This window comes from Monomorium pharaonis, chromosome 1, assembly GCF_013373865.1.
Source record: "Monomorium pharaonis isolate MP-MQ-018 chromosome 1, ASM1337386v2, whole genome shotgun sequence".
Lineage (NCBI taxonomy): Eukaryota > Metazoa > Arthropoda > Insecta > Hymenoptera > Formicidae > Monomorium > Monomorium pharaonis.
In genome coordinates this window covers 26636101-26652167 of record NC_050467.1, presented here as the reverse complement: position 1 = coordinate 26652167, position 16067 = coordinate 26636101, and the positions used below count along the sequence as shown (strand labels likewise).

The window sequence follows — 16067 nt, the reverse complement described above, 5'->3', positions numbered from 1 at the left end:
GGATATAGATTACTGCGCGGGAAAGAATTTTTTATTGAAACATCTTTGGAGGGTGGCATCGAGTCTTAGCTATCTCTTAGAGCTGGGAAACAAAAGGCGAAAGTTTCTCGTCTTGCAATATCACACAGTGACATATCGTTGATTCGAAACACGTGTATGGCGTCTACGTCAAAAATAAATTTTAGCGGCGTGCTTTGACTTCATATGCTCTCGGGGAAACGCGCATACTTATCACAAGAAACTTGGAAACTAAGGGCAACGTAAAATTTTTTTTCGAAAGCGCTAAAATTTTACCTTAGAAAGTTTAGCATTGAAATAAAAATGTGCTAGGGAAGTTTTTTCACGCGAAAATAAAATTAAAGTAAAGCATAATTTTGCGATAATGCAAAAATGATGATCTAAAGGATACAAAATAATAGAAACGTATAGTAATAAGCTACACTTCTACGCAATTCGATTATTTGATTATGCAATTATGAATTTGTTAAATCCCTTTTTTTTCACATTATTGCCCATTATTACTATCTCATATTATTATAAATTCAAATTGTTGAGATTTATGTTACGAGAAAATGTCGCTATCTGAAAAATTTTGAATTCGCGAGGATTAATCTAGCGCCAGTTTTCTTTTCTCATTCGATGTCCGCGACAAATCCTTCCGGTATTAAGCATGATATTGCTCGGCATTTTGTACCGCTGATCGATTTTACATCCGGAGCCTTTCCACGTTTAAATCTGGATCCCACGATCCTACGCCCGCGCACTCGTTTCTTTTTGCGACACCGCACTCTTCCTCTTCGCAGGCATTTATATTCATCGCGGTGAGCGTCTCCGCCTTCTTTACAAACTATATCGGATGAGGGGACAGGTCTTTTTCATCGTTTCTTCCGCTTCTGGCATCGGCGTGGACGAGATGCTCGATGAAAAATATCATTGAAAAGGGTTGCGCGCTGCGCTGCGCCGCGCAGTATTCGAATTTGCCGGAGCGGAAACTGCGGGTGCCACGCGTTACCTCCTTTATGAAAAGTGTGAACATGCATCCCATTTTTCAGTCTGCGTCCTACATTCTTGATTAAATGAAGTTCACGCGAGCGAATACATGCATGTGTGCACGCGCGCGCGCGCATAACACATGTTATAAACCTGTACCGATTTAAATATGAATGCCGACAGATTTCGATTTTCACGTTGCATTGTTGATTTTACTTTTAAATATCAATTCAAATACGAATTTGAAAGGTATATAAACGACGTCTTAACGTGCTCGTTAACGCTATTTGTTTTAAATGATCAGCGACGAATAAATTTTTCACGTTATCATCAGTTGTATCATTTACCATACCGACAAAATGTTGTCGGCGAACTTTTTTTTCGCTCATAGAGTTTTACTCAAGTAGAATTATACTCGACTATAGAAAAAGTGGTATACGCTTTTCTTCTATAAAAATCCGCAGCGGCAATATTCGAGATTTTATTCTACGTATTTGTTAAAACGCTAGGAGGGATACAAGCGAACTATTCTCTCTCTTTCCCGATTCATCGATTACATTGCAGTAACAATAGCTCAATACCGTTACATGGTATTACGGACCATGACTCACGTGGAACAAATATCGCCTATTCTTATATCGGCTGAAAATACTCGGTTGGAGATATACGAGCCAATCGGGATAGACGATAGAAACTTAATCGAATAGTGAAAAATTATTATCCTAAATCTTCAGACGCGCACGAGAGAGCAGTGATCGCATCTCACGTACCACGAACGTTCCACGTACCAGACCATTTCTCTGCCGAGTTTAGCTCAACGATAACGCGGTGATAATCGACAAGTGGGGTATTGTTAAGTGGCGGTTATAAAAAGACGAGATTATCGGCAGAATCGCGCATGGTCGCGGTGAAGCAGCGACGGTAATCCCCGTTGTGACTGCACCGCGAAAACGATTGATTGCGAAGACGATCTTTTCGAGTTCATGCGTTATTTTCCGGTTATTTGCCGGAGCGCGTACGTTGTAAATTCTCCGTATAAAGATTACGTGGTCATACCACCTGCCACCATTCTATCTACCGACCTGGGATGCTTTATACGCTCATGAAAATTCCCAGGCTGGCTTCCTATCTGTCTCAGCTCGAGCCGAGCTTAAATCTTGCGCGCGACTTGCTCTATCCCTCACTCCCGTGTCCTATCGTAATTCACCGTGCACTCATTTTCTAAATTAATATTCACTCGTTAAATTGTTCCAGGAAGTTGCACGTTATGTAGGAAATTGCCGACAGTTTCTAACTATCCCGCATTTGGGTATTGCCTTCCTGAAATGACTATTGATAATGGAAATTAGTGCGAAAAAATCATGTTCCAGTGTCGCTTTTGTAAACGTATTGCTGGGCGCGCAAAGTGAAAATCTTGTAAAATAACTCCAGAATCCATGCAGAGTTCCAGACAGTTGGAAAAATTGAATCCTCACTGTCGCACTCGACGGGAGAAATCGAGAAGGTCGTCTTACCTCAGACGAAAGTCCCTGTATCCGTAACGTCAGCGTCACTTCGTCACACGCTTCTCTCGATAAGTTTCTCTTTCCCATATCATTTTCTTCCTTTCATCACCCTCTGCTTGTCTCACGCCTAAAAGTATTCGCAACTCCAGAAGTCACCTGACACTTTTCAAGCGAATTCCATCTCGCTTTTCCATCGTTATTTCCGCCATTGCTTCTTGCCGTTCCTCTCGATCGCGTATCTTCTCTGTACACCATCTTGCGGGACCCCCCTTGTTTTTCTCATCATCGATAATTCATTTATATTCTCATACATTACGTTTCTCACTCTCTGCAATGTTTTACCGATTGTTCGATCACGTTTCATCCTCCTATCGCCCCCCCCCCCCTCTCATATTTCTCACTCTGTATCAGTATCATCTGCTATATCGTTTTTCTATCCTTTCTCTGCGTTATGATTCTCTTGCCTCTAAAATTCTGTTTCATTTTCGCGGTCTGTCCAACCGCGCTTTTGCCGTAATTATCAGCAAAGCACGTCGCCGATCCCACGAGAGTATTTTCCTACAGGACTTCGGTGTGCTTCCTTTGAGTTGTCGGACAAAGGGCAACGGGAGAGGAAGCAAAAAGGAAGCCAGCGCTGGACGCTATTAAATGTACACGCTACTAAAGTTATATACGTCTTCCTTGCGTGTGCGGTGTTTCACCTAAGATATTTATTAGCTAAATCATCTCGCAAACTACGAAATTTATAAGAAGAAAGTAGATACCAGTGAACGATTTGTTGAAGTTGTTGGGCTACTTTCTTCTTAAAGATATTAATTTTTCATCACTATCTCTCGAATATCGATTAAGATCAAACTCTTTGAATGTTCTTACATTTAAAAAAATCTAAATTGGTTCTTTAAATTAACACAATTAACACAATTAATTCTTAAACACTAAACTAGATTTGAGCTATTCCGTATTTATTAAATTAATTGCAATGCCAGAAACTCTTCGCGTTTTTTATATACACTTAGTAAGCGCAAACATGTATCTAGGATTAATTTCTAACATTTTTCTCCGACGCGCGCGCACCCTTGCGCGTCCGCGAGCACGTTATACAAACCTACAGGATATTGCTTTCGCGCCGAGTGCTCTCTCTTGCGGAAAGGGGGATTCCATTTTCTCGAGCGTCGGAAAATTTAAGGAGAGTCTCACCTTAAGAGGACGCGAGAAAAAGGGACAGAAAGACGAGTGGGACGAGCAAGAGGTGGAGGGAGAGGGGGAGATTCGCGACGCGATTGCGGCGACGTTGAATCGACGTCCGTAAAACACGGAACTCGCTTGACCCAGGTTCAAGTCGTGTCGCGGTCGTAGTACATGCCATAAATCAGTCTATCGATTCTTTTCCTCACCCTGCACCCGCGTAGAGAAACTTTTGCCTTCGTCGCGACCATACCGGCGGAAAAGTGGAAGCATCCCCGATGCATGGAAGATTAGAAAGGGCGGATATGTGTGTATGTGTGCGTGGGGTGGGAGGGGAGGGGCAAGTTGAAAGGGAGACTAGTTGTCCAAGGAGCGACAAGAAGTTTTGCCCTTGGCGAGAGAGCGCGCGCGAGGTCTAGATCTTCTCTCTTATCGAATCTACTTGCAGGCTGTGTTTTCCGTAGAAAAATAGATTACGCCTCGGATCGGACGCGAGTCGCAAAAAGATAGCTCGTCGTTTACTCGCGAGCGCAAAAATCGGGCTTTAGTTCTTATCTCGACGACTCTTCGAAAGAGAGAGCTCGCTTGATAAATGGATCTAACGGCGCATCGATATGCGCATCCCTCGAAGGAATACAATTTATGATATACTTCGTGCGGAGGATGCAGCATGTTGCGATTTAAAGTACAGCGGTTTAAAACATTAACTAATCGAATCTTTCCTCGTATTAAATCACGCAGATTGTTTCGTCGAAACTTGAATGTCGATGATTAAATTCTATGATAATACATACGTAAAATTATTAACAGCGATTGACTTGAAACTTTAACTTTATTTATTCTAGTATCGCGTAGAATTTTTTTTTGATGGATTTAAGAATGATTTATAGGCTAAACTCCGTTTGTAATGAGCATCACGGCTATTACCGAGATTAATATAATAAACTTTTACAAAAGCGTTATTAAAGAGATAAGATTTTTTTATTACAAGTTAATTGAGAAGTTGGATGTAATAAAGATAAACGTCGGTGACTCGGTTATTACTTTAAAAGAGACACTGGTTATACTCAATATAAAATATATGCAGGATGCTACAGAATTATTGTCGCCATTTGGGATGCTTCTTTTATTCTATTGATTATTGGTATCGACTATTTCATAATTCGATATGTAAACCTTCTTTATTTTTAAATTTCAATACTAGACATTTTGATAATCAAGTTTCAATTTTATTGAAGTTTAAGTTTAATTAAAGATTAGTTACAGAGAAATAAATATTTAAAAATTTGCAGAACGAGAAATGCAAACAGGGAAATAAAAAGAACATCGTGAATTTCTTGCATTACGAACACGTAATAAATATAAGTGATGTTTGTACTTTACAAGATTAATTAATTTTTTTATTGCAACGCACATAATTGGATCGATGAAAGAAAGAATAATATGACCGAGGATTATCGTTCTTGAAAAGAGACGAAAGAAATTTCTAAAATGTATTATTATATTTGTAATTAAATAATTTAAACTTTTTTTGAAAAATTTTATATTTTTAGAAATGTTGTGTATAGCCATAAATAATTTAGATAAATTTTTATATCACAATATAATTTTTTGATTTAATGCTTTATTGATTGGCGATCGTAAATCTAGTTTGCTATTAGTTGATTTTCCAATAATGAGAATTTTCACATACTTATTTGTACTTATTTAAGAATAAATTACTCACGTTAACTTGTATACCAGCTACGTCGAAAGTGCTATAGGGCGGCGATGGTGGTCTGCGGTCGGGTATAAAGCGATAAAATTCATGATCATTGAAAAACCATTGTATAGTGTACAAAGGTAAGCCTTCCAGATCGTAATGACATGACAATGTTACGGTATCGCCTGATCTCACCATGGTTGGTACATTTATCGTCAGATCTTTCAAACCTGTTGCACCTGCAAACAATAAAAAAAAACATTTGGCTGTGAAAGACGTTCAATCGATATGCATAGAATAGGTCATCTCGTTTGCATGTGTGAGGAATATTTATTTACATTAAATAATAACGGACAACAATCGCGATTAGAATTCGCAAAGTGCATACAGTATAGTTTATAAATTATTCTAACGATGCATTTACGTACGGCTAATAGTCGCGCCGCGCTTGATTGATACACGCTATTTCCGAATGTGATTTTAGGATTAAGCGCCGGTCGGAAAGTGGGACAATCATAAATAATTCAGGTAAATTTTTTATGTCATGAATTAAAACTTTGCGACGTGATTTAATGTTCTATCGATTAGTGATTGCAAATCTATATTTTGCCGCTAGCCGATTTTCCATACAATGAGAAATGTCGAGCTAAAAAGATTTAAATATTTTTTATAAATAACACGAAGTTAGAACTTTAAATATGTATTACTTAATTTTTTATTTATTTAGAAAAATATATAATTTTTTATTCAAGCAGTAATTAAAAACAAAACTTATAAAAAAATTTTTATATAATCATATAATATGTACATTATTTGTATAAATTATACGTTTTTTAATAACAAAAAGTATTTATTGTTAAAAGATTATGATATTAAGCGTAATTAATAGTTTAATATGATTGTAATATTGATCATGTATTTTCTTAAGATCACCTAAAAAAGGCGAAAGTAAAAATGTGTGAACAGGGATGATTACTGTCTGAACTTATTTAATGACATACAATATGTATATTAATTATTACATTTTGTAGAAATTGACTGAAAATTTCATTAACGTGGACACTGTGATCTACTTATGCAGGATGACAAATCTATCATCGTACATAATTAACTCAATTAGCATAACTGATTGCATCTCGTTAATATTTGTTAAAGTGCTCGATCAAACAATAGTGCAGTCTAATACACGTAATTTTCGGTGTAAACTCTATTGGCGCAATCGCTTTGATATTAGCGATAGATGTGATGGAACTTGGGAGGGATAAAATTATATTTAAGTCAAAAAAAAAGATTGCCAAAGAGATGTCGTTTTGGGAGACCTACGTCAATAATGATGGCTTTCTTTTATTTGTTGCATTATCTCCCGGGATTATATACTTTGTAACGAATGCTGATGAGAACTACATGCTTATAGACAAAAGAAGAAGGCTTGCGTTACATCACGATTGCATCGTTTGAAAAACAAACTAATTTTCTCGAGTCTTATTCGTTCGTTTTCTTTACGCAAAATAGTGGGACGGAAGCATGATTGTCGCGATCGGAAAACGGTTAACTCGCGCGCCCAGAGGCTGCTATCGTAGTCGACGAGTGTTTCGAGATCCCGACGGCGTCGAAATACGGTTGTCTTTTGATAATTTCCACTCGAAACCCCTTGCGGTCATCGGTACTTTCGCCGTCGTCTTTCTGTCGATTCTGAGTCGTATTCCGGTGGAGCGATCAAAGCAAAAGGGCAGTCGGCGCCGCCTCTATTACCTTCCAAGGCAGGAAACTACGATCCTCTTTGTCCACCCCTGGAGAAACCAATTACAAAGAAGGAAGCGCGCCGCGCGAGTTAAATTAATTCGATGTGTTAGTATTGGGCTAAATGCCTTCGATAAACTTTGCTGAGTGCCTCGTAAAGGCCGCGCGTTTGCGGTACAACTTATTCCCGAGGTAAACTTTATTCACGCCGTCAAGCCAACCTGGAAGTGGAACTCTGGCGGCCGCAATTCCGTAATTAGTATAATAAATAATCTAGTACGAGAGAGAGAGAGAGAGAGAGAGAGAGAGAGAGAGAGAGAGAGAGAGAGAGCGGGAAGGAGACATAGGAACGTTTACATAACGTAGGTGCATCCCGCATGTAACGTAGCACTCCTTGAAATGGGATAAAAATGCATGAAACGTGCGCCGCATAGGATGCGCTTTCGCGAGACGCGGAAACATAATGCTTTCCACCGCTCGGGGAACCGTACCTACGAGCCTTAAATGGATTCATAATGTTGCCGGTGGACGATCGTCGGCGTTACTGCGCGGCGATTAAGTTAGCGACACTTTATCTCGCGCTCGCTAATCAGATGGAGATTTACGCGGATCTTAAACGTGGCGCTGTCAAAATGAATCTGAAGCTCGCCGAACAAATCTACCACTAGTTGGTCGTTCGAATAAAACAAAGAAGAATCTAATTTTTGCATTTACAAATTTCATTATTACGTCTTGGGTTTACGGCCACGGTTTTCGGCCGTTCTAGCATAACGTTGGATTGCCGCTCAAGCAACGCGTCCGACATTTCAGACGCGGAATTGCATGGCCGAGCAAATGGAAATGCATCTTCGCGAAATAGCGGGGCGTAACGTGCAAACGGCGGAACGTCACGATTGGACGTTTTGCATATGGCGCACGATGCCCGCGAGACATTTAGTTGCCCGAGGAGATATTTTGGCGGGCCCGAGCACTGTTTATTTTCGGCATTAAGCCAGAGAAATATGGGTTAACTGCTACCCAAGGGCCGCAGATCGGTGATTAAGTGCAATAAATAATTCCGTGGCACGGAGTGCCGCACTAAGCTGCGCACAGATAACACCATTGTGCGCTCGATCCCGTGCTTTTTGAGAGCGTAATTTCGCGAAAGAGCAGGAGATAACATGCAAATGCTGCGACATCTCGTTTCGCAGAATGCTCTCGATACTGTAGCAATTTATTGTCCGTAAAAAGGCGCGAGCGCGTATAAATACACGTAAAAGAGATACCTAAGTACAGGCAGATAACTAGATTGATTCATATACCGGCGAAGTTAACCTGCCTGCCACAGGTGCGACGCCATCTCTCTTTTTTCTTCTTTCCCTTTTCCCTCAGAGGGGGGAGGGACAACTTTCACGATACTAATTCCCCTCAATAAATGTCCTCTTTAATTAACGTCAAAAAGAATCATAAAACTTTTTGTTATACCTGTGAAATTTATCTTCTTGATTGGTTTTTCTACATATACTTACAGCTAAACAATTTTATATTAGAATAAGTTTGTTTGTTGTGTGTGTGTGTGTGTGTGTGTGTGTGTGTGTGAGAGAGAGAGAGAAATGATTAGTACTAACATACCGGAGCCAAATAATGTCTAGCATTAAATAATATCTACTGTGAAAATTTCTTTTTCTAAACGTTTGTGGCCATGAGTTAATTTGAATATATGCGTGAAAAGTCACATGCAGTTGCTTCGCGCGTTCATAAAATTAGTAATCAAAATTTGCAAATTTTATTCTGTGGATAAAACAATTAACACGATTATGCACGCAATTTAAAGTACACTTTGAAATTTATTTAATAATTACGTTTCGTTGAAATTCGAATGCAATTACTTATAAATTATCAGAAAAGAAAATTCGCAGGCAGAAATTTCCATGTCTCTTTATTATTCGCATATTACAATCTACGTCGCGTTGCTTACGATAGACTCAATTCCTATATTCCCAATAAGCGTTTATAAAACCTGCATTCGCGCTGTTTCACCTAACGAACCCCGGCATAAAAGAAAATAAGTATTTTCCTCGCGATGTCCGTGTTGATTGCAAAATAACGGGCTTTATTGGTTATTATTCCGATCGCGGGCAAAGGTTTCGCACCTCTGCACTCGCCGCGGCGCGGCGACGCGACGCGCGACGGGAGTACGCGCACCGGACATAAAATACAAATGAAACTCGCGCGCTACAGCCGCGATTGTCGATATAACGTTACATCATAAACAAGGTACCGGGCAACATTCGCGCCAGGATGCCGGCATAGGGAATCGATGATAATTCCGGAGCGGATCGACCGAAGGTTCGTTTATAACGCAGCAACCGGGATTTTGTCATTTTTATTGGACGCGCGCGTTCACAATTCGCTTCCAGAAATGTCGAGATTCTTCTTCACGATGTATTCGCGGCGTATGCAATAATGCATCGTTAGCGCGAACAGTTTTGCTGAGGAGAGCGACGCGCGATGGCTCAGATCGTTAGACAACTTCGGCGAGCAATTTAATGCTTGCCACCGAACGATTACGCTTGTGCGTTACGTCGGAGTTCGTCGTCCCGTTGCGTGCGTAATATTACTAGTTGTGAAGTTGCGCACGTCGAGTCGAGAGGTGAAAATTATTTAATGTGCATCACTATACGGGGATGGTTGCAATTAACGTGTCGAATATGACGCGCCGAATATTTCAAGCAATATATTAACTAACTTTCTTCTCTTCTATTTTTTTCCCCCTCTTTTCACGGCGCCGGCGAATTTTGCGCAGAGATATCACGTTTAGTGACAGACTCCAAGACTTCATTTGATCCCAATGTCCGGTGTAATGGTGGATGTTATGTGCGGCTGGACAATTCCGCGGGTCAGGTAAATAGGTACGGAACAAATGTGGACGAGCGAATTTGATCGGGTCGCGGTTCGAGGTTCGAGGTTCGAGGTTCGAGGTTCGAGGTTCGATGAAACGTAAACGGGGAACGAATACTTTCCGCGTGGGTTTATGAAAAAAGCAATTGAATGTCGGGATGCGTGTGCGTACGCGCGTGATCATGTTACCCAAGAGCATTCATCATTTTTCCACGACCGGACCTGATATACGGGGGTCGATAAAGGGGATAACTCGGCCGTCAAGCGCATTGCTGTTTTATTTGCCGCTTTTATTTCAAACTTCCGTTCGAGGATAGGTCTTTGGGGGGATATAATGACGACGAGGGAAGGTAGGGAAGGAATAGGGAGGATATTCATACGTCGATATTTTCTGCGTGTTCCATTTATGACGCTAATAAAAACGCATTCTCGTACTATTGACCGTAACAGTTATACTGCAGTGATAATAATGCAACTGTACTGCGAACTGTAGAACGTTATTTCGTTTCATTATCGAGTATGCCACAAGTAGAGAATTTTCCGTTATATTTTATCACATAATTCTTGCTATAAATTTTACCGCGTGCTGTGACGGGCTTAAAACAACTTGGCAATCTGCCAAATATTATGAGTAACGATAGGTATTTTTGAAATGTACAACTATATTTTATAAACTATAACTTAATAAGATTACCATGTGCAACAATGTAAAATATACTCTAAGGCAAAGTTTTTACAATTCAAGATAAAAGTTTTTATATAATAATAAGTATTACGAAAAATATTTTTCTTTGTGCAGAATTTACGAGTTTTTACGAAGTGTTTGAAATATTATAAAAAATTCTACTCAATGCAATGAACAAGATTTATTTATTAATGTATCGCGCAAATGTATCGCACAATTTGTGGTGACATTTAAGTATGGAGCGCGCTAATTAGGCGGGTAATTATCGAAGTTGATTGGTAGGTGGTGACGGTACGAGCTAATAATGAATATGGATAAATAATAAGCGGTTCGTTATTGATTTTGCCACGATTGATGTTATTTCCGCGATGCCCGCAGCACAACATCTTTGCCAGACAATTAATGGGATATAAAAGGTATAGCTTATTACATGTCAATTTTGAATCTCGTAAATTGATTGACATCTGCTTGTTTTTACAGCTATTATGTCCGCTGATAAATCCCATTTATATTGCCCTGTTAGATAAAAAAGTATGATGTATGTACAAAATAATGTCGACTAAAAATATGCGCCGCAAAAATTCTTTCTTTTGTTTTTGTTTATTTTTGCGTCACATATTCGTTAACTGTTTGCTATGCGAGGTTTACGGATATGTGTATTCCAATTTTCGTTTGATCGTCAACTACGTTATCACGGAGGAGATATTTTTATGTCACTATTGGTGCCTATGAAACTTTGCGCTCGGAGCTACATTGTGCGGCTTCCATTATCATTTTCACCAAACAAATTCGCGCAGCGGAAACGCGTTATACGGAATTTAGAGACGCGAGAATGAGCACAGGTATTCCATGCCAGCTCTCTCTCTCTCTCTCTCTCTCTCTCTCTCTCTCTCTCTCTCTCTCTCTCTCTCTCTCTCTCTCTCTCTCTCTCTCGTTTCGGGAAAATGTCATTAATATGTAAGCACCGACATCAGATTACCAGCGGAACCGGGCACGCGAATTTCGTTATTGGTAATGAGAAACTCGTGTGTCGCATGGGAAATTTGGGAAGCGCATATTTTACGTTGATATACCACAGAACTGTTAATATCATAAACTACTCTTTTTAGTAATGAACGCTAGATTTCTACGTGAATTATTCATCAATAAGCAAGAGGCTTCGTAAATTCGTGTATTGCTGTTAATTTCCATTTAATAAATGTTGAAAGATTTACAATATAAAGAATTTTTTAATTATGACATTCAAAAATATGATTATTTTAACTCACATATTAAATGCTAATTTTCAAATTTTATTTTGTTGGCTGTCATGACGATTCCTGCAACGAAAATTTTTGATTAAGAGTTCTGTTAATGAATATTTATTAAACAGATTTTATTATTCATTATTTTAAATTAATCATATGTTAACATTGGTATATCAGTATTACATGTCAATTTTAGATGGCAAAATACAAATTCCAAATATAAATCTTAACAGTTTTAACGCCTTATTTCTCAAGTATCTATATTTAAATTGACAAGTATGTTTTGAACGATTGAATGTTTATTTATTCCAGAGCTAAAGTTAAACGTGATATAGTTGGATGAACGTATTCCATTTAACTCAGAAAAGTCATCGTAACCACATCATATTAGCTGCATATATCGGCAAATTTGTACAAATTGTCTGCTATATTGCTCACAAAAGTCAGTGGTCGTTGCAATTTCGCTTAATCGGTATCTGCAGCGAGAATGCAAGTTGTAAAATAACACGGCATAATCGCGGGCTAGATCGGAACGGATCGTGAAGTCAGTAGTATCGCTTCTAACGCGTCTTAAGGGCCTTCCAATCGGCGCCCAGGCAGAAATTTGTGGCGCCAGGTAAGCCTTAAACTTAGAGGATGGAATTTAGCCCGGACTATCGCAGATGCGCCGGATTACTGCGTGGAAACCATACACGTTCCGTTTTAACGTTTTGCACTACGACACGTGGCCGCCATTGTGTAGATCTCAAGGAGTTTCTGTTCACCGTGGTTTCGATAAACGTTAGTATGCTGTGTGGGACATATTTAAAGTGTGTATATACTACATATAATTTAAATAGAAGAAGTTTATCAGTAACATTAAAGAGATCCGAAAAGTAAAAAAAAATGTTATTTTAATATTAAGTACTTGTCCCTGCCACGTATAATGAAATAGATTATTTTTATCTCCCTTTGCAATATGTATTTCTAATATAGGTATACAACTTTGTTTATGATAAGGTTACGTTTTGATCGTAAACCGAATTGATCGTAAGTCAAATGGTATTTAAATTTCATGTAACTTCTATTCAGAAAATAACCAAATAAAATTTGTTATATAAATTATAATTATATTTTTTAATGTAATATATTTGCTATTATAAAATTAATATTTACATCGAGTGCTTAAACTTCCTTATAATTTACTAGTTAATTTTTAGTCAATATATTGCCGATCGTAAGAAAATTCGTAAAGTCGAGCCGTAAGTAAAGGGACACTTGTATAAGGAAATATCGCTCCCAAAGTGATACAATTTTTTATGCGCTATAAAATGCCGTTTGATTACCGTGATGGCTTCAAGAGAAGAGTTGCTTCGAGTTTAGGGTTGCCATCCGTCCTCTTTTCCCCGGACACTGTTCTTTTTTTTAGAACATTTGGGGTCATCCGGGAAGATTTTTGAAAGTGTTAAAAATTTGTCCGGAAAAATTATGTGCGTCCGGGGTTTTAAATATTTTAATTATTTATTTCCTTTACCCTGCTTTTTCCAATAGCACGATCACTTATTAAATGGTTTTTGTAATATTTATTATGTGTAATTAACGTATTCTTGTATATGTCCGGGGTTGCAATAGAAATGTCCGGGGCTTGTAACTTCTAGTTTAAAAAAATTTAATATGGCAGCTCTACTCGAATTACATTTCTACGAGACGTTTCTTTCGCGAGTGCTTATGATCAGCAGAATATCTGAATGTGGGATCGTTGGTCTATCTTTCTCGTTAGTACTTCCGCAGTTACGTTTATCACGCGAAGGACTACGATCCGCGAACGATGCAAAACCAATCTTTTCTTGTGTAGTGGAAAAAGTATTCCTCGAAAGTATCCCTCATCTCTGTTACGAAAAAGTTTCTTCGCCTCCTTCGACGCTCGACTTCGTAGTGCTAGAAAATTCATTGAGCGCTTCCGTTGAAGCCACACTACGATAGTTCTGTTACGTAAGGCAGCGCACCTCCATACAAACTGTCTTTCATACAACTTATCGCTACCGGGAGTCTCATGTAAAATTCATCCGATTCTTATATTGATCGAATTTCTTAAATTCTTGATGCATACTTTAATAAGGAGCTCTCGCAAATTATCACCAGAATAGTATAATTTAAAATTCTACTTTCCTACCGGGCTGAATACGGGAAAGTTTTCGGGCTCATGAAAATAACATTCTTCCAATAAAGTTTGCACTGTCGTGGACTATTTCTAGGGCAGACTGTTCTCATTGCAATAAATGTCGATAAGCTTGTCATGCTTAACCGTATTATATAAGAAATACATACTTTCACGTTAATATATTTTTAATTTAAACTTGCTTCTAACTTTATTTTTTATACAAAATAATGTTATATAAAATGAATCACTTTATATTGCTGACACGTATCTTTTCTGCAAAAGTAGTGGTAGAAAAAGATTATGTACTAGAAAAAAAGTAGTCTAAAATATAATATACATATAATATAAACTTTTTTTTCTTTCATTTACTTTCTTTTATCGCAAAAATATTTTTCTGAATTATATAATATTAACATTATGCAAAATTCAGAAAAACTGTGACTGTCGCTGAATTAGTATCGAAATAATCGCTATCAAAAGTAGTTCGTAAAGTTTGGGATTTATTTCTTTCTGGAAGGGAGCCTTAACGTTCGACGCTTAACTTTCTTTCGCGGATTGATCTCGTGAGATTCGACAAAAGCAGAGCGCATTGAGTTTCTCCGTCTTGAGAACTATTTCTCTCTTTATATCGAATATTAACTGGCATAGAATGCTCGAGAGGTCTTGATCTGGTCAAAATTGTTAAGTCAGTAATCTACTAAATACAAAGATAACGCGATGTTTTTCTCGCGATTCAAAAATCAGAGTCTGTCTCACAGTTAAAGGTAAAATTTTATTAGATATATTATAACAGATATTAAATCTTATATTTACAATTAATTATTTAGTAATTTATATAATTAAGTAAAAGATATATAAAATAAAATTTACACTGGTAAACACGGCAGAAAATAAATAGGTAATGTATATTAGAACAAAATTTTGCACGCACGGTTATTGCGATATAGGGTTAAAGAGAAATTGATTCTTTCTCTCTCTCTCTCTCTCTCTCTCTCTCTCTCTCTCTCTCTCTTTCTCTCTTAGAATGTATTTGAAAGATGCATTACATTTTCTAATTTAACATAATATCGGAATATATTTTCATAATAATAATTGTGATCTTTTAAAATTTCTCAAATGATACTATATGTTTAAAAATTTAATTTATTAAGAATTTAATCGATTCAATCAGTTATGGCGCTATAATGATGATTTAATTGGACGACTTGTAAGGAAATACAAGTCGCTTGTGCATTGCTCGCGTGTACATTTGGTGCGAGGCACGACCGTGTCTCTTGAAATTATCCCCCTCACGATTTTTCTACAAAAATGCATCTCTTTTTTTCGTTCCCTTTCGTAAGCTTCTAACGACGCCATTATTCTTCGCGACGTGGCTTAAAATACCATTCCACCGGTGTAGCAAGTGCAGCAATGTCCTCGGGTGGTTGTGTTCAGAAAGATTTCTGTTCAAGGCAAATGTGCATTTACACCGGCTGCGGCATTAAATATACCGCTGGCAAAGAGCGATCACCTACCGGTCTCTTCTTTCCTGCCTTGCTTTTTCCTTTCTTCGTAGACTGTTTTAGACATAATCCTCGAGCAAAAGTTTTGCAACGAACTACCCGAACTGTGAAATTGTTGAATAGCAAGCGTGTTTATGATAATTTTATACAGCGAAACATATATAATATTATTTTAATTTTTTATTCATTAAAGATTGTTATAGAGGAACTGTTTATAACTATATTATATTAGAAACTGAATTTTTTTAATAATTTATTATATTATATTTAATTATAAATTTTAACATTTTATCATATAAAATATGGCAACAAATGACAAGAAAAGATTGCGTATTTTTAAATAATTTAATAATAATTTACTAAAGTAAAATATTTAACAAAGATGTTAATAAAAATGAGATGTATCTTTTTAATCACTAATAAATATGTGATTTATTTCTTTTGCAGATATTCCGAGCAAAACTTCGAGCTCGCTTTATTTCTACAAGGCT

At 37.7% G+C, this 16067-nt stretch overlaps 1 protein-coding gene across 1 annotated transcript in view; it reads right to left on the bottom strand.

Annotated features, from left to right (window-relative positions):
• Positions 1-16067, bottom strand: part of LOC105834776 — a 100719-nt gene that overhangs the window by 31839 nt on the left and 52813 nt on the right. Inside the window, exon 2 of the mRNA XM_036295099.1 lies at positions 5407-5621. Within this exon, the coding sequence (XP_036150992.1) occupies positions 5407-5621 (215 nt within the window). The remainder of the gene's footprint in view (positions 1-5406; positions 5622-16067) is intronic.